Source organism: Balearica regulorum, chromosome 1 (assembly GCF_011004875.1).
Source record: "Balearica regulorum gibbericeps isolate bBalReg1 chromosome 1, bBalReg1.pri, whole genome shotgun sequence".
Classification (NCBI taxonomy): domain Eukaryota; kingdom Metazoa; phylum Chordata; class Aves; order Gruiformes; family Gruidae; genus Balearica; species Balearica regulorum.
Genome location: NC_046184.1, coordinates 149,916,394 through 149,930,590, shown reverse-complemented (window position 1 = coordinate 149,930,590; position 14,197 = coordinate 149,916,394). Strand labels below are relative to the sequence as shown.

Below are 14,197 nucleotides of genomic sequence, written 5' to 3'. Positions count from 1 at the left end.
AGGGCAAGTGGGCATGAGATCCAGTGGGTTTCCCTGAGAAGCCCTTGTCCTTACAAATTCTACCATTAGCTGTGCCTGACTTCTTATTTGAGGTGTCTGTTATAGAGCTATTGAGGGGGAAGACTTTATTTCTGAAGGTCTGATGTTGGTCCTCAGCCAATAAGATTGTCTTTGTTAGGGCAGAGCTCATTAAAAACTAAACTGCAGATTGCTAGTGCTTAAGTTCCAGGATTTGTGAATAAACAATAGTAGGAACCATTTTTGAGGGAACCTCTTTATATTCTAAGAGGTTTTCCAAATTTTCCTTGCTCATTTAGCAGAGAGGAAAGGCTATGCATTCTACAGATTGTTCACATAGCATTTTGTAGATTTCTGTTATTTGGGAAAACATTTGAAAAATTCACAAGAATTACTTAATATTGCTTCCTTGTAGTGAATTCATACTATGTTAACTGGAGGGTTTTTATTTGCCACTAATACAATAAATTACAATTTGTTTTGAAAAGACGGTTCAGGATCTGTGTGTCGTAGTCTAAGAATTTACTGCACTCTACTGATACAACAAAATGGATCTGGTCGGTAAGATTTTTGACTCAGTAATAGACTGAACTGACTTCTTTAGTAAGAGGGTTTTACAGAGGGATATGAAGGAAATCATTGCTCTAACTTCTAACAGCGTGGCATATGTATATCTGCTTAATAAAGGATCTTCTGTTTCCCTAGGTGTAACGACTTGAGGTCCCAAGTAAAGGAGCTCTGTTTTATTTGAAAGAACTCCATTTTATGTTGGATACCCATGAATCCTCTAGTATGCAAAAAATTACTACTGTAAGATGAAATAATTCCCCTTTCAGAAGGTTTAATTGAAAAAAAAATGCAAACTTAAGGAAAATAGCATAGATTGCATGCAAGAGCTAATATTTAAAAATACATATTCTACGCTTGTAGAAGTTTACTCAAAGAAAGAACACCAGTAATTGAGATACTTCATGCAATTAGATGCTAAATAAGACCACACAGATTTGTGTAAGACACCAACTTCTTAGTACTCTGTTTTTACAACTTACCTTGACATCCTTCATCCTTCAGTGTATAAGCTTGGCTTCATTTGAAACAGGTAGCGCTCAGCTACCAAACAGGTAGGCTGAGTCAGTATTGCCCATCAGATGGTCACTTAAGACAAGTTTTGGTATAGGTTTTTTCCTTGTTTTTGTAAAAGTTCACAGTCAAAGCTAGACATGTTTGCCCTTCTCTCTTTTTGATTGAAATTACAGTTACAGTTGTGGCTTTAAGGGAAAATGTTGGGGTTTTTTTAGCATACAGTAAACAGAGACCCTCAAAAAGACATCTTAGGCTTTTGCATGGTAAACCTACACTCAAAAATGTGTCTACTTGACCCTGGTGCAGTGTTTAGACACTTTTCTACAATGAAGTTAATTTTCTCTGTAAAATGAATGTCATCTTTATTGTTATTACTCTTGCATGTGGGCTTGATTCAGTTTCTGCCAAACCTGGTGACAAGATTAGCTGATTTCAATGGGAATTGGACCATCCGCTTTTATTTGCTCTGAGTATGTCTTTGAAATAATACTAACTTGGGATGCTTTGAAGATGCTGTTTTAACAGAAAAAGCATGATGCAGGTGTAGTGCGGCAACTATTGCTTAGGTATGGATTATGTTTTTTCTTTTCTTGCCAACAGGTCTCTTCAAGAAAATGGGGATCAGAAGGTGGAAAGTAAAATAGAGGAGGTTAGTTTGCTAATAGTTGTAGTCTGTTTTGTTTTGAAGACCCCATTTCACTCATTTCATGCTGAACGGGTGTATTTAGTTCTATCTTATTACTTTCCATTAAAAACCATTCAAAACATTACATTTGTGTCTGTAAATAAGTTTTTTGAACTCTTCTTCACTATAGTGGAGTTTCTAACATAGATCTGACTCATCTTTTTTCTTTTTTTTTTCTTTCCTCTAAACCTTTCTTGAGAGTAATAGCTCTACTGCCTCATTTCCTGCAAAAACCATAGTAGAGTCCTCTTGAGAACTGTTTTTTGTTACTGAATGAAAGATATACACAGATGTTTTCCTCTGTCACCCTTACAAAATGTGAAGTATATATAAGTTTCATTAGAAATTTGAAACCTACCAAAAATGCTTTACTTTGTTCTTAACTAATGAACAAAGGTAGCAGTGTTTGTGGTTGGGGATGGTGTGCAGTACCAGTGCTTTAAGCATGAGTCCTGGCAATTCCTGGAGTAGATATGGATATTAAACACACTGGTGATTCTGAACTTCTGTGCCAGTATTTCTGAACTTCGATTTCAACCTCAACAACCTTTGTTGTGAAATATTAAGAATGTTGGCAAAAGATCTTTCTTCAGATGTTTTTAGACTCCCAGTCTAATATTAATAAAAAGAAGAATTTAATAGATACAAAAGTCTTTGAGGTCAGTGCCCTCTACCCCTTATGTGGACGTGTGTGACTGTACTAGTGTAGTATGATCTGCCTAGTGTCCTGTATTTCAGCAGGTTTATATAGCAATTGTTCCTCTGAACACAGTGAGAAGCCCTCTGATATTGCTTAAAATCAATGGAAAGATTGTGTTCTTAGTTTATGTCTTTTTGCATTCTTTTTTTTTAATTGTGGTAAACATTGCAATGAGCATTCTGAAAATCCCAGTTGTTTAAGAATGGTCAAATGCTTGAAATTCAGTGGGTAGATCGGAGTTACTCTAAGGTCTGAGAAGTTGAGCATTTATGGATCTTGTTTTTAAAGCTTTAGTTATACGGTATCTTGTATAATAAGTATAACTGTTTCAAGAACTATTTGCTGCTCCACAGAGCTAGATATTTAATGAATATAAATGACAATACTGTATTTCTTAACATGAATACGCAGCTTATTTCAGTTCATGAAGTTGCTGAATTGTCTAGCTCTAACAAGCAATATTTGTACAAAAATTAATGGTGGTTAGTGATGTGTTGCTATGTAGTACCATTTCAAGAGAGAACCCTCTGATAGCTTTCAATTTATGTAGGGCCCTAGATGGTAAATATTGTGACAAGTTTTTTGTAAACTTAAAAACAAGAGTTCAGGAACTTGTTGAAATTTGGCAGAACTGTTAGAAATTTGTGATAATCTGAGACTGATGCCAACTGAAGTGATTCTCTTTCAAAGCAGTGAAAATACAAGCAAAAGTCTTCGTAGGTGAACTGTATTTTCTAACAAATTTCCTTTTAATACTTTTTTTAAAAGCCTAGGTGTACCCTTGAATCATGATGTGAAATGTATCTTAGATTTTTAAGCATGATGTCTCTTTTAAATTCATATACCATGTTCTGAGAGAACCATAGCCTTTTCTCTGGAGCTAATGCCTCTGTTTCTGTGTCTGTGTCCCTGCTGTCCATTTGAATAGTTGAGGTTTTACTGACTGTCCTGTTGTGCTGTTGCTCAACATAGATTGCCTTTAACAATCTCAAACAAGTCACTTGTGACTTCACTTTGCCAAATAGGAATCATAACATTGAATGTTCTTATCAACAAGGCTGTGCTACTCATAGCCGTGAGGTGTTTTGTTTTCAGTGGTAAGCTAAGGGATTTCACACTGTACTAGGTGATTTGATTTTTGGTGAAAAAGGTTCAAGGATTTTTTTTTTTTTTTTTCTCCACATAAAGGATGCTTTAAGATGCAAGGTTCTTGGAGTGTCTTCAGCGCAGCTCTTCATAGGAGATTGCGATGATTGTTACCCTAAAGTAATTTATGTGCATGTTTTGTGATGTGAATCTTGTTCTATTCTTCAAAGATAAAATACTATTCCTTCATTTTAGGCTGTTGCACCTCTAAGGGAGAAAATCAAAGATCTAGAAAAAAGGTACGTCTTTTCTGCTAAATGTGGGAAGCAGTTATAAAGCGCAGTTTCTTTTCTGTAGCAGTCAGTTCTGTGGTTGTAGGCTTGAGATAAATGTTTTGCGTATGCCCTCAGTACTTTTGGATCTTTATCATATCTAAGTGAGGATGGGGCCTTGAATGCTGCAAGACATTAATGCTTAAGGTATTCAAGTTGATTAATCCCACTATAGTAAACTGGGAATGCTGGATTTTTGTAAAGTGCAAATGCTGTGGAGGAATTTCCTGGTTTGAGTCCAGCTGGTGAACAAATTACCATGGTTTTGTAAGTCCAATCCAGGTGTCTGCTAAAACATTGGTTTCGATTTCAAAAGACTGACAATGTTTTACCTCATGTTTCCCACACTTGTGATCCGTTACCATGGTTCAGCTAATGTACAGTGATTTGCTTGTCTGCCTTAGTCTCTGCTTGTGCTTTGGATGAGCCTGACTGACTCACTTCTCTTGAGATTTGTAAGGGAATGCAATATCTTGGATTAAACTGGATGATGTGGTTGAATAAAAGCAGACAAGCTTTTTTGATGAGCTGCAGGTATTAAATATGTGCTGTAGTTCCACAAGCACCTTAAATTGACATAGTTGTTAAAAAAAATAAAATGCCAAGCCTGACCCATTTCTCCTTGGCTGCTTGTGTCCACCCTGCAACATCGTTTCCTCGCTTTTATGCCAGCAGAACCACTTGAGTGCTGACAGTAAACTGGATGGGGAAACCAGATATTTCAGTCTCTCTCTGCAAATAACTCCCTTGTTCCCCAGCCTGGTTGTCTTTCCACTAGATCAGTTCTCCCATCTGAGTGTCCTCATGGGCAGATGCTATTCATCACAAGCTAAGGTCTGAAACAGGGATAGGAGCTATCAGCTCTGACAAGGACACTGCTGCTTTTTGGCAGTGATACTGTTTCACAGGTGGCACTGATGTCCTAAGCAAACTGCTGGCTGAGACTGCTGCATTACAAAGGGCCAAGTCTGGACCAGTAAGCCTGGATGGTTATGTATGGCATATTGGTGGTTCTGTGCTGTTCCTCTGGAGGGTGGAGCAGAATCCCATTGCTTTTGGTCAGGCGTATGCTCAACACTCACAGTGTTTTGGTGTTTTGAGTTTTGTCTTGCCAGTAAGCAGTTGCCCTTCCTCTTTCCACTCCTCCTGTGCTGTAAAAAAGAAAAAGAGAAAAGAAATAAGTTGTCAGTTCTGTCTTTTTTACAATTGATGTGAAAGATTCAGTGACCTGCCACATACAATTTGTTTCAGTGAGAATACTGATCTGATTGCTCATCTCTTAATGTAAGCATGAACTTCATGGATCAAACTAGGCGATATATCGGCAACAGGAGACAAATTGCAGACTGCGTCACCTGTAGTTGTTGCATGTGATAATACCATATCAGTTATAACAATCAAATTATAAAGATTTTATGTTCAGATGAAATTTTTTGTGTCCTGCCTCTATTCAATTGACATTTAATTTTTATTGATAACCCAGTGTATCTTCAGCTTCAGTTGTTACAATTCAGCTATTTCCTTCAGCCATTCACAGAGGACCTTTGTGGGAGGGTATCCTGATTGGATCTTTTTAAAATAATTGTTATATTTTTCCAAATGAACAATGAATTGTTGGGTGGAACCATTAAGTTAAAACTTCTTCCAGGAGCTATCTAAATGCTCTTTTCTTTTTGAGTAGTGTTTGCAGTGTATTCTGAGTCTTGTTTCAAATGTCTAGCAATGAAGAGAAAGAATCAAAATATATATTTTTACCTCCGTATGAGCCAATCTGGAAATTATGCTTTCACAAAATGAGGGCTTATGGGCTCTTATTGTCCATATCAAAATACGGGCTTTTACTGTTGTTGGGTTTTTCAAATAGTGTAGCACTTTACCTCTGCTGGTTCAACTGCACGTGAGTTGTTGCAATTAATAGTTTTTTAATTATATATCTATGTAGAGTGACAGTAAATAACTACTCACTGCCAGATGTCTGAAGGCTGATCCTGCTTGCAAAGCTTACTCTCTAGTGTCAGTGGGGGTTTTTACCTCATAAGTTGATAAAACCTGAAAGGAAGCCATCGTCATGCTTTTGGGAAGCGGGAAAGACAAGAATTCGTTAATGCTAGTCTCGTGACGAGATTGTTTAACTGAAGCTAAAGTTGGAAAGTTTTTATTAATAATTTGCACAGCAAAAGCATTGCCATGTAGTCATTAAAGCATGCATTAGGTCAAGATAAACTCAACATTGTTGCTGGAAGATGAACATTCAGGTGGATCAGTTCCAGATTCCTGCCCGCTGCCTCTAAGCTAGTACTGGTGTAATGGAAGGAGCAAAAATGGCTGGGAGGTCCCTTCGGCAGCAGTATTACTCCATGCTGGATTAATGTGACCTTAAAAAGTGGTCTTAAAAAAGACTGACTTTTAGCTTGCATCAAGTTATTTGGCACTTCACTTTTTTTAAATTCCATAAACCTCTTGTTTTTATTGGTAGATTTGCCCTTCTCTCCCAGGAAGGCTGTATTTTGCGTATCAGCATTATACTTATACACTGCTGTTTCCTTTTGCTTCTCAGCTTAAATCAAAGAAATAGGCTTCCCGTTAGTGAACCATGTGGTGATATAAGGCAAGTGTAGGTAGCTTCTTATTTCAGTCTTCCTGTATGGATAACATTGGAAGATTCTGCTGCCATATTTCCCGTATCCAGGAAACTGAAAATGGGTTTCACTCTGGGGTGAAAAGTTGACACAAGTACAGAAGCATCTGTGCTTTGCCTCTGAAGAATTCCTCTTGAGCCAGTACTGCAGGTTAGAAGCAGGGGAGGTTCTTCAAGATCAGAGGTGTACGGTCAGTTCAGTTAGAGTCTGTTTATGAGTAGATGAAAATGTAATCTCAGTCTGAACTCTTGGCACATACCTCCTGCGTGCTACATCCAATTGTACCTCTAGCATGTGGACTTACCGAAGGAGAAGAGTAACCATAGCTTGATTTCTGTCCAGTGTCACACTGATATTTAGTTAAGAAAAATCTGAGCTATTAAAGTATTGTCAAGACTACAATGCTAATTACAGAAATAAATAAAATAAAATCCACACCTTCTTTCACACTTCCTTTTGGAGGAGTTTGTTGCTGTATGCAGGATGTATGCCAGTAGGGGGAGAAAGAAGTGATACAATTCCATGTCCGGGAAATCATCTAAGGTTCTGAGCATCAATTTTAAGCTTAGAGAGCACCTAAGATTTGTATGTCACATAATTTTGTTTTAAGTTCCTGTAAAGAAGAAGGTGCAAAAAAAATTGAAGTGAAAGTAGCTTGAAGACCATCAAAACAATGTCAGTCTAGCTATTTCTGAGAAGAAAATTATGAGTAGCTTTCATACTGAATGAGCTCTCTAGTAAAAATTGTTGAAGTATCTTAAAAAGTGTTTCTTCAATATTCTGATTGTATACTTGATTACTGTGAAACTTTAAGGAGAATTAAAACTTTATATTGTAAACTTCACATTGAAACTTCAAAGAGAAGTGTTTGAAGTCAGTGCGGTAAGTCAAAACAACTTGCTTTCTTCTCCAGAACTTTTAAGGTTGTTTGCTTTTTTAAACTTTTTTTAAAAAAAAGTTCAATTGCTGCTCATGTTTTATTGTTTTATTCTCTTGTGATGTCATGCTTGGCACCAGTTCTGCACTCAAAAGATGGAAATGATTCATTCTAGAAAATCAATTAAGTAGAAATTTTAAAAGCACTTTTTGCTGATCAATTTTGATATTTCTCACAGTGTTTTTACAAACCATAGACAATTTTTCATGTTGGCCCAGATCCTTCTTCAGGAAAAAAGGACTAAACATACCCATAGCAGAACTTTAAGAATGGGAGATTGTCAGAGTAGTTTTTTCATATTTCAAAGACAGATATGTGAAAGAAGAAGCAAGGCCGAAACTGACATGGTTTTTCTTCTTTGTTTTGAAATGTTCTGTAGTTTCACCCAGAAATACCCACCAGTGAAATTTTTATCAGAAAAGGATCGTAAAAGAATCCTGGTAAGTTGGTATTTACTCAGGGGTTGTTTTGGGAAATAAAAAGGAAAAAAAACTCTGTGGAATGTAATCATTCTTGTAGGATTAATTAAAGACATGAACAGGAATAAAGTAAATTACCTTGTATGTCATACGTGCTGCTCAGGGTTTAGAGTACTACTTCACTTACTACTCCCTGTTGATGTTTTCAAATTCAGCATGTGGATAAATACACTTGGGCTCTGGTTAGGAGGTTTGACTTGCCAATTAAGCTACTGTTATCTGCTCGTAACATCTCAGGACTGCATTGCCAAAGGGTCTTTCACCTTGTGCTCCCAGGTGGCTTAAACTTACGGACACTGGGAAACATTTAAGGCACATCTTGACAGAAAGCTTGTGTGACAGAATTGGACAAAATCTAGTCATAAGGCTAGAAAAGTAGCTGCTCTGCAGCACTGTTAAGAAGGACCAGTTAATTAGACTGAGGGAATGTTTGTGTCTTTTGTCTTCTACGTTGTGCTGATACTTTGAAGCATCACAGGTATTTTAGGGGGAACAGGAAGGCAGGTTAAGTCAGGACAAGTAGTCATTCAAGGCATTTTTAAACTCAGCAAATTCTGCTGCAACATCAGCTTTCCAGTTTTGTCTACAAACACTTTTGAAGTTAGCTGTGTCCTAGTTTTTTTCTTGTTTCAGTTTGTCCTGGGGAAAAAAAATTTTCCCCCATATTTTGAAGAGGCAGAGTAGAGCTACTTAAGTTGTGTAAATATAGAAGTATGAATTTCTGCCTCTGTGGTAGAGAACAGTGTCTGGGACAAGTCCCTGCTAAAGTGCCTAACTTATCTGATGTTCTTTTTTGCTTTGACTCTTCCAAATTTTGAAGAAAAACACTGAAAAGGTGCAATTAAAAACAAATTTTGGTTTACTGCTTTATTAGACAGTAGTCTTCACTGCTATTGCAAAACTTGATAAATAATGAGTCTTATCAAGTTAGTTTAGTTCTTCAGTGTTATTCTGTCATTTTTATGACAGTCCAAAGAAGTAGACCTTTAGACTCCCTGTTATCTTGTTGAATGTGGGAGGTACACTGAGGGAAACATCAGAGGGGCTTAATTCTGAAAATTCCTCATGTGTCCAAGCGTAATAAAGTTACCTTAATGTGATGTTTTTTGTATAAGCAAGAAGGTACTTTCAAGAGAAGTATCGGTGTAAGCTGTTTAATAGGCTATGGAGCTCTTAATTTTAACTTTTAAACTTTGCCTCTTAAAGATACTGGGTATTTTTATGAAGTCTGTTGCTTCAACAGTAATGGCAAATAGTTGAAATAGGAGTGTTTTCTGGTCACCTGGAGATAAATATGCAGACACCAAAAAGTTATTCTGTAGAGTTTAAACTACTAAAGAGAAAGCTGGCCAAAAGGATCAGTGAGATGTTCAGTCATGTCTTCTCTGTTGTGGTTGGGGACTGGTTCAGTGGGAACTCAGATGGGCTTTCACAAGCCTCCTGCCCACATAGGCAGTTTCGTTCTGTTAGAATGCTGCTGTCATAATCCTACAGGAAAAATGTTCTATTGAGTAGCTGAAGTCAGCTTATTGAGGGTTTATGTAGACCTTGCATGAAACTTGGAAGTTTCTTAGGAGTAGACACCAGAGTTGGCAAGCCAAGTGAACTTTGGTAGATGATTTGCTTCGTATTTTTTGATAGTGCATCTTTTCCTAGAATCCATTCTAAGTTCTGATTTCTCTCTGAATGCAGTCTCCATAGCGCTGACCGGATCAGACAACAGTTCTAGCAGTTAGCTTTTATTATACTGCATCTATTTGGAGATGATTGCTAGTAGGGGTGGTATTTCAGCTGAGACCAGATACTCTGGTACCTTCATTCAGAAGAGTTCAAGTCTTTGGCCTGTTGTGCATGATCTATCTGCTTGCTCAGGTCTCTGAAGTGACTAGGCCACAGGCTTTTGTATGCAAGAAAAGGAATTCTGTTAATGTAGTGTTGACATTGGTTCAGTCCGTCATGTGGGTTTTTCTGAATTGAATGTGGTAGACCAATTAAAGCATAAAAATAAAATAAATTCCATGTGGGACTTTAGATGTTCTGAATCTGACTGCAGACAGCAGAAATGAACCCATCTAGCAAATACACAATCTTTAAAGTGCCTCTAGTGGAGGAAATTATTAATATTTGTGCCTTTTAGTAGATGCTGAAGTTACCAAGTATATTGGCACTACTAAATAAATAAATATTTTTATTAATGATGCCTTATTAAAGAATGCCTTTTTAAGCCCCCAGTGCTGGTGCTTCAATGCTGATATAGAAATGATTCACATACAGTATATGATTTTGTAGATGAATATGTCATTGTGATTTTCAGGAAGTCATATTTAGAAATGAAGTATATTGACCTTGCTTTTATGAGTGGTTACAGGAAGGTTATACAGAGAGCTTCAATGATAAATCATCATCTCTTTTTTTTTAATGTAGCCTCAAGTAATGATAATAAAATTAACTTATACAGTTGTTTACTTTTCCAGGGGAAATTCAGCTCCTTTTCCAAGTAGTTCTTTATCCCATACCAATGGAAGTGATATGTTAATAAAGCTAACATAGATTTATCGTAAAAACTACTTACAGATTTAAAGTAATTGCAAACTTCTTTCCAGACAAAATTGGTTTGTGCTTTTTTTTTCCTTGCTTGCATATAGTGTAGAAGAGTGCTGTAAGCAGTGCTTGGTTTGGTTTATGTTTTTTTCCAAAAGGGAGATGGGGAAGACGACACCTTCTTTTACTGCACCAAAGATATATTGTGGGCGTTGAGCTTGTCTTCTCTGGAATCCTGGAAATAGAAGTAGCATCAGGGGATTTCCTTGGGCCTCAGTTGAATGAATAGGTTCAGGTCATCTACAGAAAACTTTTGTCATGGTCACCACACAAAAGCAAAACCCTTGGAACATTCAGCAAGGCTGCAGCTCGCTTCCAAGTCAGGATAAGCTTACGGCAGTGGGTTTTCTGTGCATATTATTTTTTCCTTGGTAAGTGGTTGCACCTGGCAGAGGGCTGTTCTCCCTCAGTTACTACCCTTCCTCTTTCCTTGTTCACAGCATTCTGCCAGAAACCTGTTCTTCCCTGCTGTCTGTTCTGGGGTAGTGGGAGCCTTGAGATTATTTCTTTTTTTCAAAGAGGGCTTCTCCTAAATCATTTTTCTCCTTCAGGTTTGTCAAGGAACTGAATCACATACTGAATCTGCTACAAGGAAGCCCTGATAAAAGAATACTAGATGGGCCAACTAGATGATTCTTTTATTAACTTGTACTTACAATGTCTTTGACACATTGGCCCTGAATTTTTAAGAAGAACAAGTGTGAGAATACAGGAAGTGGACATTCCAGTTTTTACAGAAGAGAACAGATGTAGTTATCTTTTTTCCTTTATAGTTTTTGATAGCTTTCTATTTGCCTTTGTGTCTTTCTTGTTTAAAAAAAATTTTAAAATTCTGCTAATCTGGCTTTTTTTCAGTAGCGGATGGGGAGGGAGTAGGCAGGATAAATGTTTGGGCTTTGACTAGCCCAAAGGGAAAGAAAAAGAACTTCAGGCATCTACATTCTTCTCCACGCAGCGCTTTGTCATTGTAGCACATCATCCGTGCATTAGGTTCTTACTTGACAATTCACCGTGTCCTTTTGTTGTTTGGTTAGTAGTCACTGCAGCTGAAGAATGGAGATAAACAGCTGAATCACTTTCAAAATGTGAATTTGATCCTGCAGTCGTATAATGTAGCTGATGCCACACGGGGCTTTTACAGGTCCCTTCATTCTTTGAGAGCAGTGATCCATCATGTCTTTGTGTTCTTGAAAACAGCTTGTGAAGCGCAGAGAAAATAATTACTTCCATAGATACATCTGTCTGGATGTGTCACACAACTTGCAGTTCTACTACATACTGTGGTGACTGTTTCAATACCGAGTTAGTGATTTATTTTTTGTTTGTTTGTTTACTGTTAAAGACTGAGGTGCCAAAAGGGAAAAAAATAAAGAACTTCCTTGCGTCTACATCTGCAATGGAACAAGTTTTTAAGCATTTTATTTCTGCTTATTTCTTTGCAGTAAAACATCATAAAGTTCCAAGACAGGCAAATACTTCATGTTGGAGCTAATGGTATAAAAGGCAGAAAACAGAATGATAGGATGTGGGCTATGGATGCATTAAAACACAAAAGGAATGATTTTGGGTTTAGTAGATATTTTAAATAAGATATCTTCAAAGACTTGTTTTCGTCTGAGGATATGCTTCCTTCCTTCTATGAAGGGTGAAAGAATTTGCAGTACGTACTTAGAACACGTAACATGTCTTCCATTTAAACCAGACAAAAGCTGAGTTTGACATTTCTGGTGATATAAATCTTCCACCAAAAACCCCTGGCATTCTGTCGACTCTTCTGAGAAATGAGAATCGCATAGAATTCTCCTCTTACCTTTTTGGGTCATTTTAGACTTTGCTGTTTCATAATAAGGCACAATCCAATTTGAAGGAAAAAGGGGAAAAAATTCAATCTGAAAAAGAGATTTGTTGATGTGAATGGTTAGCTGAATTTCTAGCCTGACAGTGGTGAAACATGTGAAGCATCTCTTTTGAAATTTTAAATGCTGTAAATATTGGATAAAAAAATTTAAGCATGGAAATGGAGTTGTTTCCCCTGGGGTAAGCAAATACCTGAAAGCTACTGTTCTTCTATCTTCATGTTTGTAGACTTTGTCTGGTGTTTCTGTAAAAAGAAAAAGAAATTTATACCAACTGTCCTAACGCAGATAACTGGAGGAGCAGGGTTTGTGGGTTCACATCTTACTGACAAACTAATGATGGATGGCCATGAGGTTACAGTTGTGGACAACTTCTTTACGGGCAGGAAAAGAAATGTGGAGCACTGGATTGGTCATGAGAACTTCGAACTGATAAATCACGATGTCGTTGAGCCCCTGTACATTGAAGGTGAGTAGTCTCTGCTTTGGTATCTGCACTTTGTTGTGTTTTAGCCTTGTAAGTATATATGTCTGTAAAAAAAAAAAAATCTATCCACTGACTTCTGGATTTGTCTAATACCTGTATGCTTTGTTTACTATTAGCCTAATTTCTGTGACCAGTGTGGATTGAGAGGTTCAGAGTGCTTTTGTCTTTGAAATCAGTTCTTCCTTTCTAACTGGACAGGGGGAAGGAAGTCTTAAAAACTTCCTCATGTGACTGATTTTCTGAGAAAGCAAGATGGCAATGGGTCTATTTGTCCCATCCATCATCTCACATCCCTGTGTGCCTGCACAGGCTTACTATGCACACAGAGCCTGTGGTCTAGATATGTCATGAACTGAGAAGTTTCATTCAGGGCTGCAGTTACACTAGAGGGCATATATCCTGCAACTGTGCATGGTCAGTTGAGAGGAGAATAAACTCTTTCAGAGGGCAAGTCACTCACTTTCCTTAATTGCATTCTGTGGAAGACAGTGCTCCTACTTCACGTAAGAGCATTCCATAGCCTGTAGAATAGGAAAATGGCAGCACTGAATTTCCCAAGTTTTCAACAAAAACAAACCAAAAACTAAACAAAGAAAGAAACTTCTACTCCAAAGAAGTGGAAGTAACTCAACATCTAAACTGTCATAAACCTCAAACTATCATGCCAAACTGTAAGGCAGCATTAACATAGCTGTATTTGTGAGGTACGTGCATTCACAGACTTCTTTGGGAGTGTATAAGTATATAGTGAATCAATGAAAACATTACTTAAATTACACTGCAGTTCTGGTGGGTTTGCTTCATCCCTTTAAAACTTTGTAGCAATGTAGTGGTTTCATTTTTTTTTTTAAATAAAAAAAAAGTCTGAGGTTGTATTTTTTTATTCTTGCTGGATTCTAATGGATGGAATTGCTAGAGGGAAAATCTGTAGCAGTTGCATCTCTTGTGTTATTGTGTGCGATGAATTCCTGACAACACTACTGAAACAGTCCTGCAGACACATACTCCTTCTCTGCTCTGACATGGCACTGGTTCAGTTTCTGCCTGTTACTTTACTTCAAACTTCTGCTTCCACTGACAGGATAATGAGACTAGGATCTTATTGACTCCTGGTGCTGGTAGCTTAGACCTCAGCCAGTTCAGTTGGTCAACTTTCCTAATCTTTCCCCTGCGTTACCTACTTTCTGACTGTTTACATTTGAGACCACCTCAGAGAATTATCATTGTTGCTAATACTGTTGCCCAGTTACTAGGCACTAATAAATGGGAATTCTGAGATCCTTTAGCTACCTCT

General features: G+C 37.4%; 1 protein-coding gene across 4 annotated transcripts in view; it reads left to right on the top strand.

The window, feature by feature from the left end:
* UXS1 (UDP-glucuronate decarboxylase 1) overlaps positions 1-14,197 on the top strand; it is a 62,444-nt gene that overhangs the window by 14,185 nt on the left and 34,062 nt on the right. Inside the window, exons 3-6 of one of the 4 annotated variants that reach the window (XM_075739054.1) lie at positions 1,702-1,750; positions 3,828-3,871; positions 7,860-7,920; positions 12,705-12,885. The exons of 1 other annotated variant lie outside the window; for it this stretch is intronic. In XM_075739054.1, coding sequence (XP_075595169.1) covers positions 1,702-1,750; positions 3,828-3,871; positions 7,860-7,920; positions 12,705-12,885 — 335 coding nt within the window. Of the gene's footprint in view, positions 1-1,701; positions 1,751-3,827; positions 3,872-7,859; positions 7,921-12,645; positions 12,886-14,197 lie in introns of all 4 variants that reach the window. 2 more of the 4 variants (XM_075739063.1, XM_075739079.1) reach the window with 2 other exon arrangements.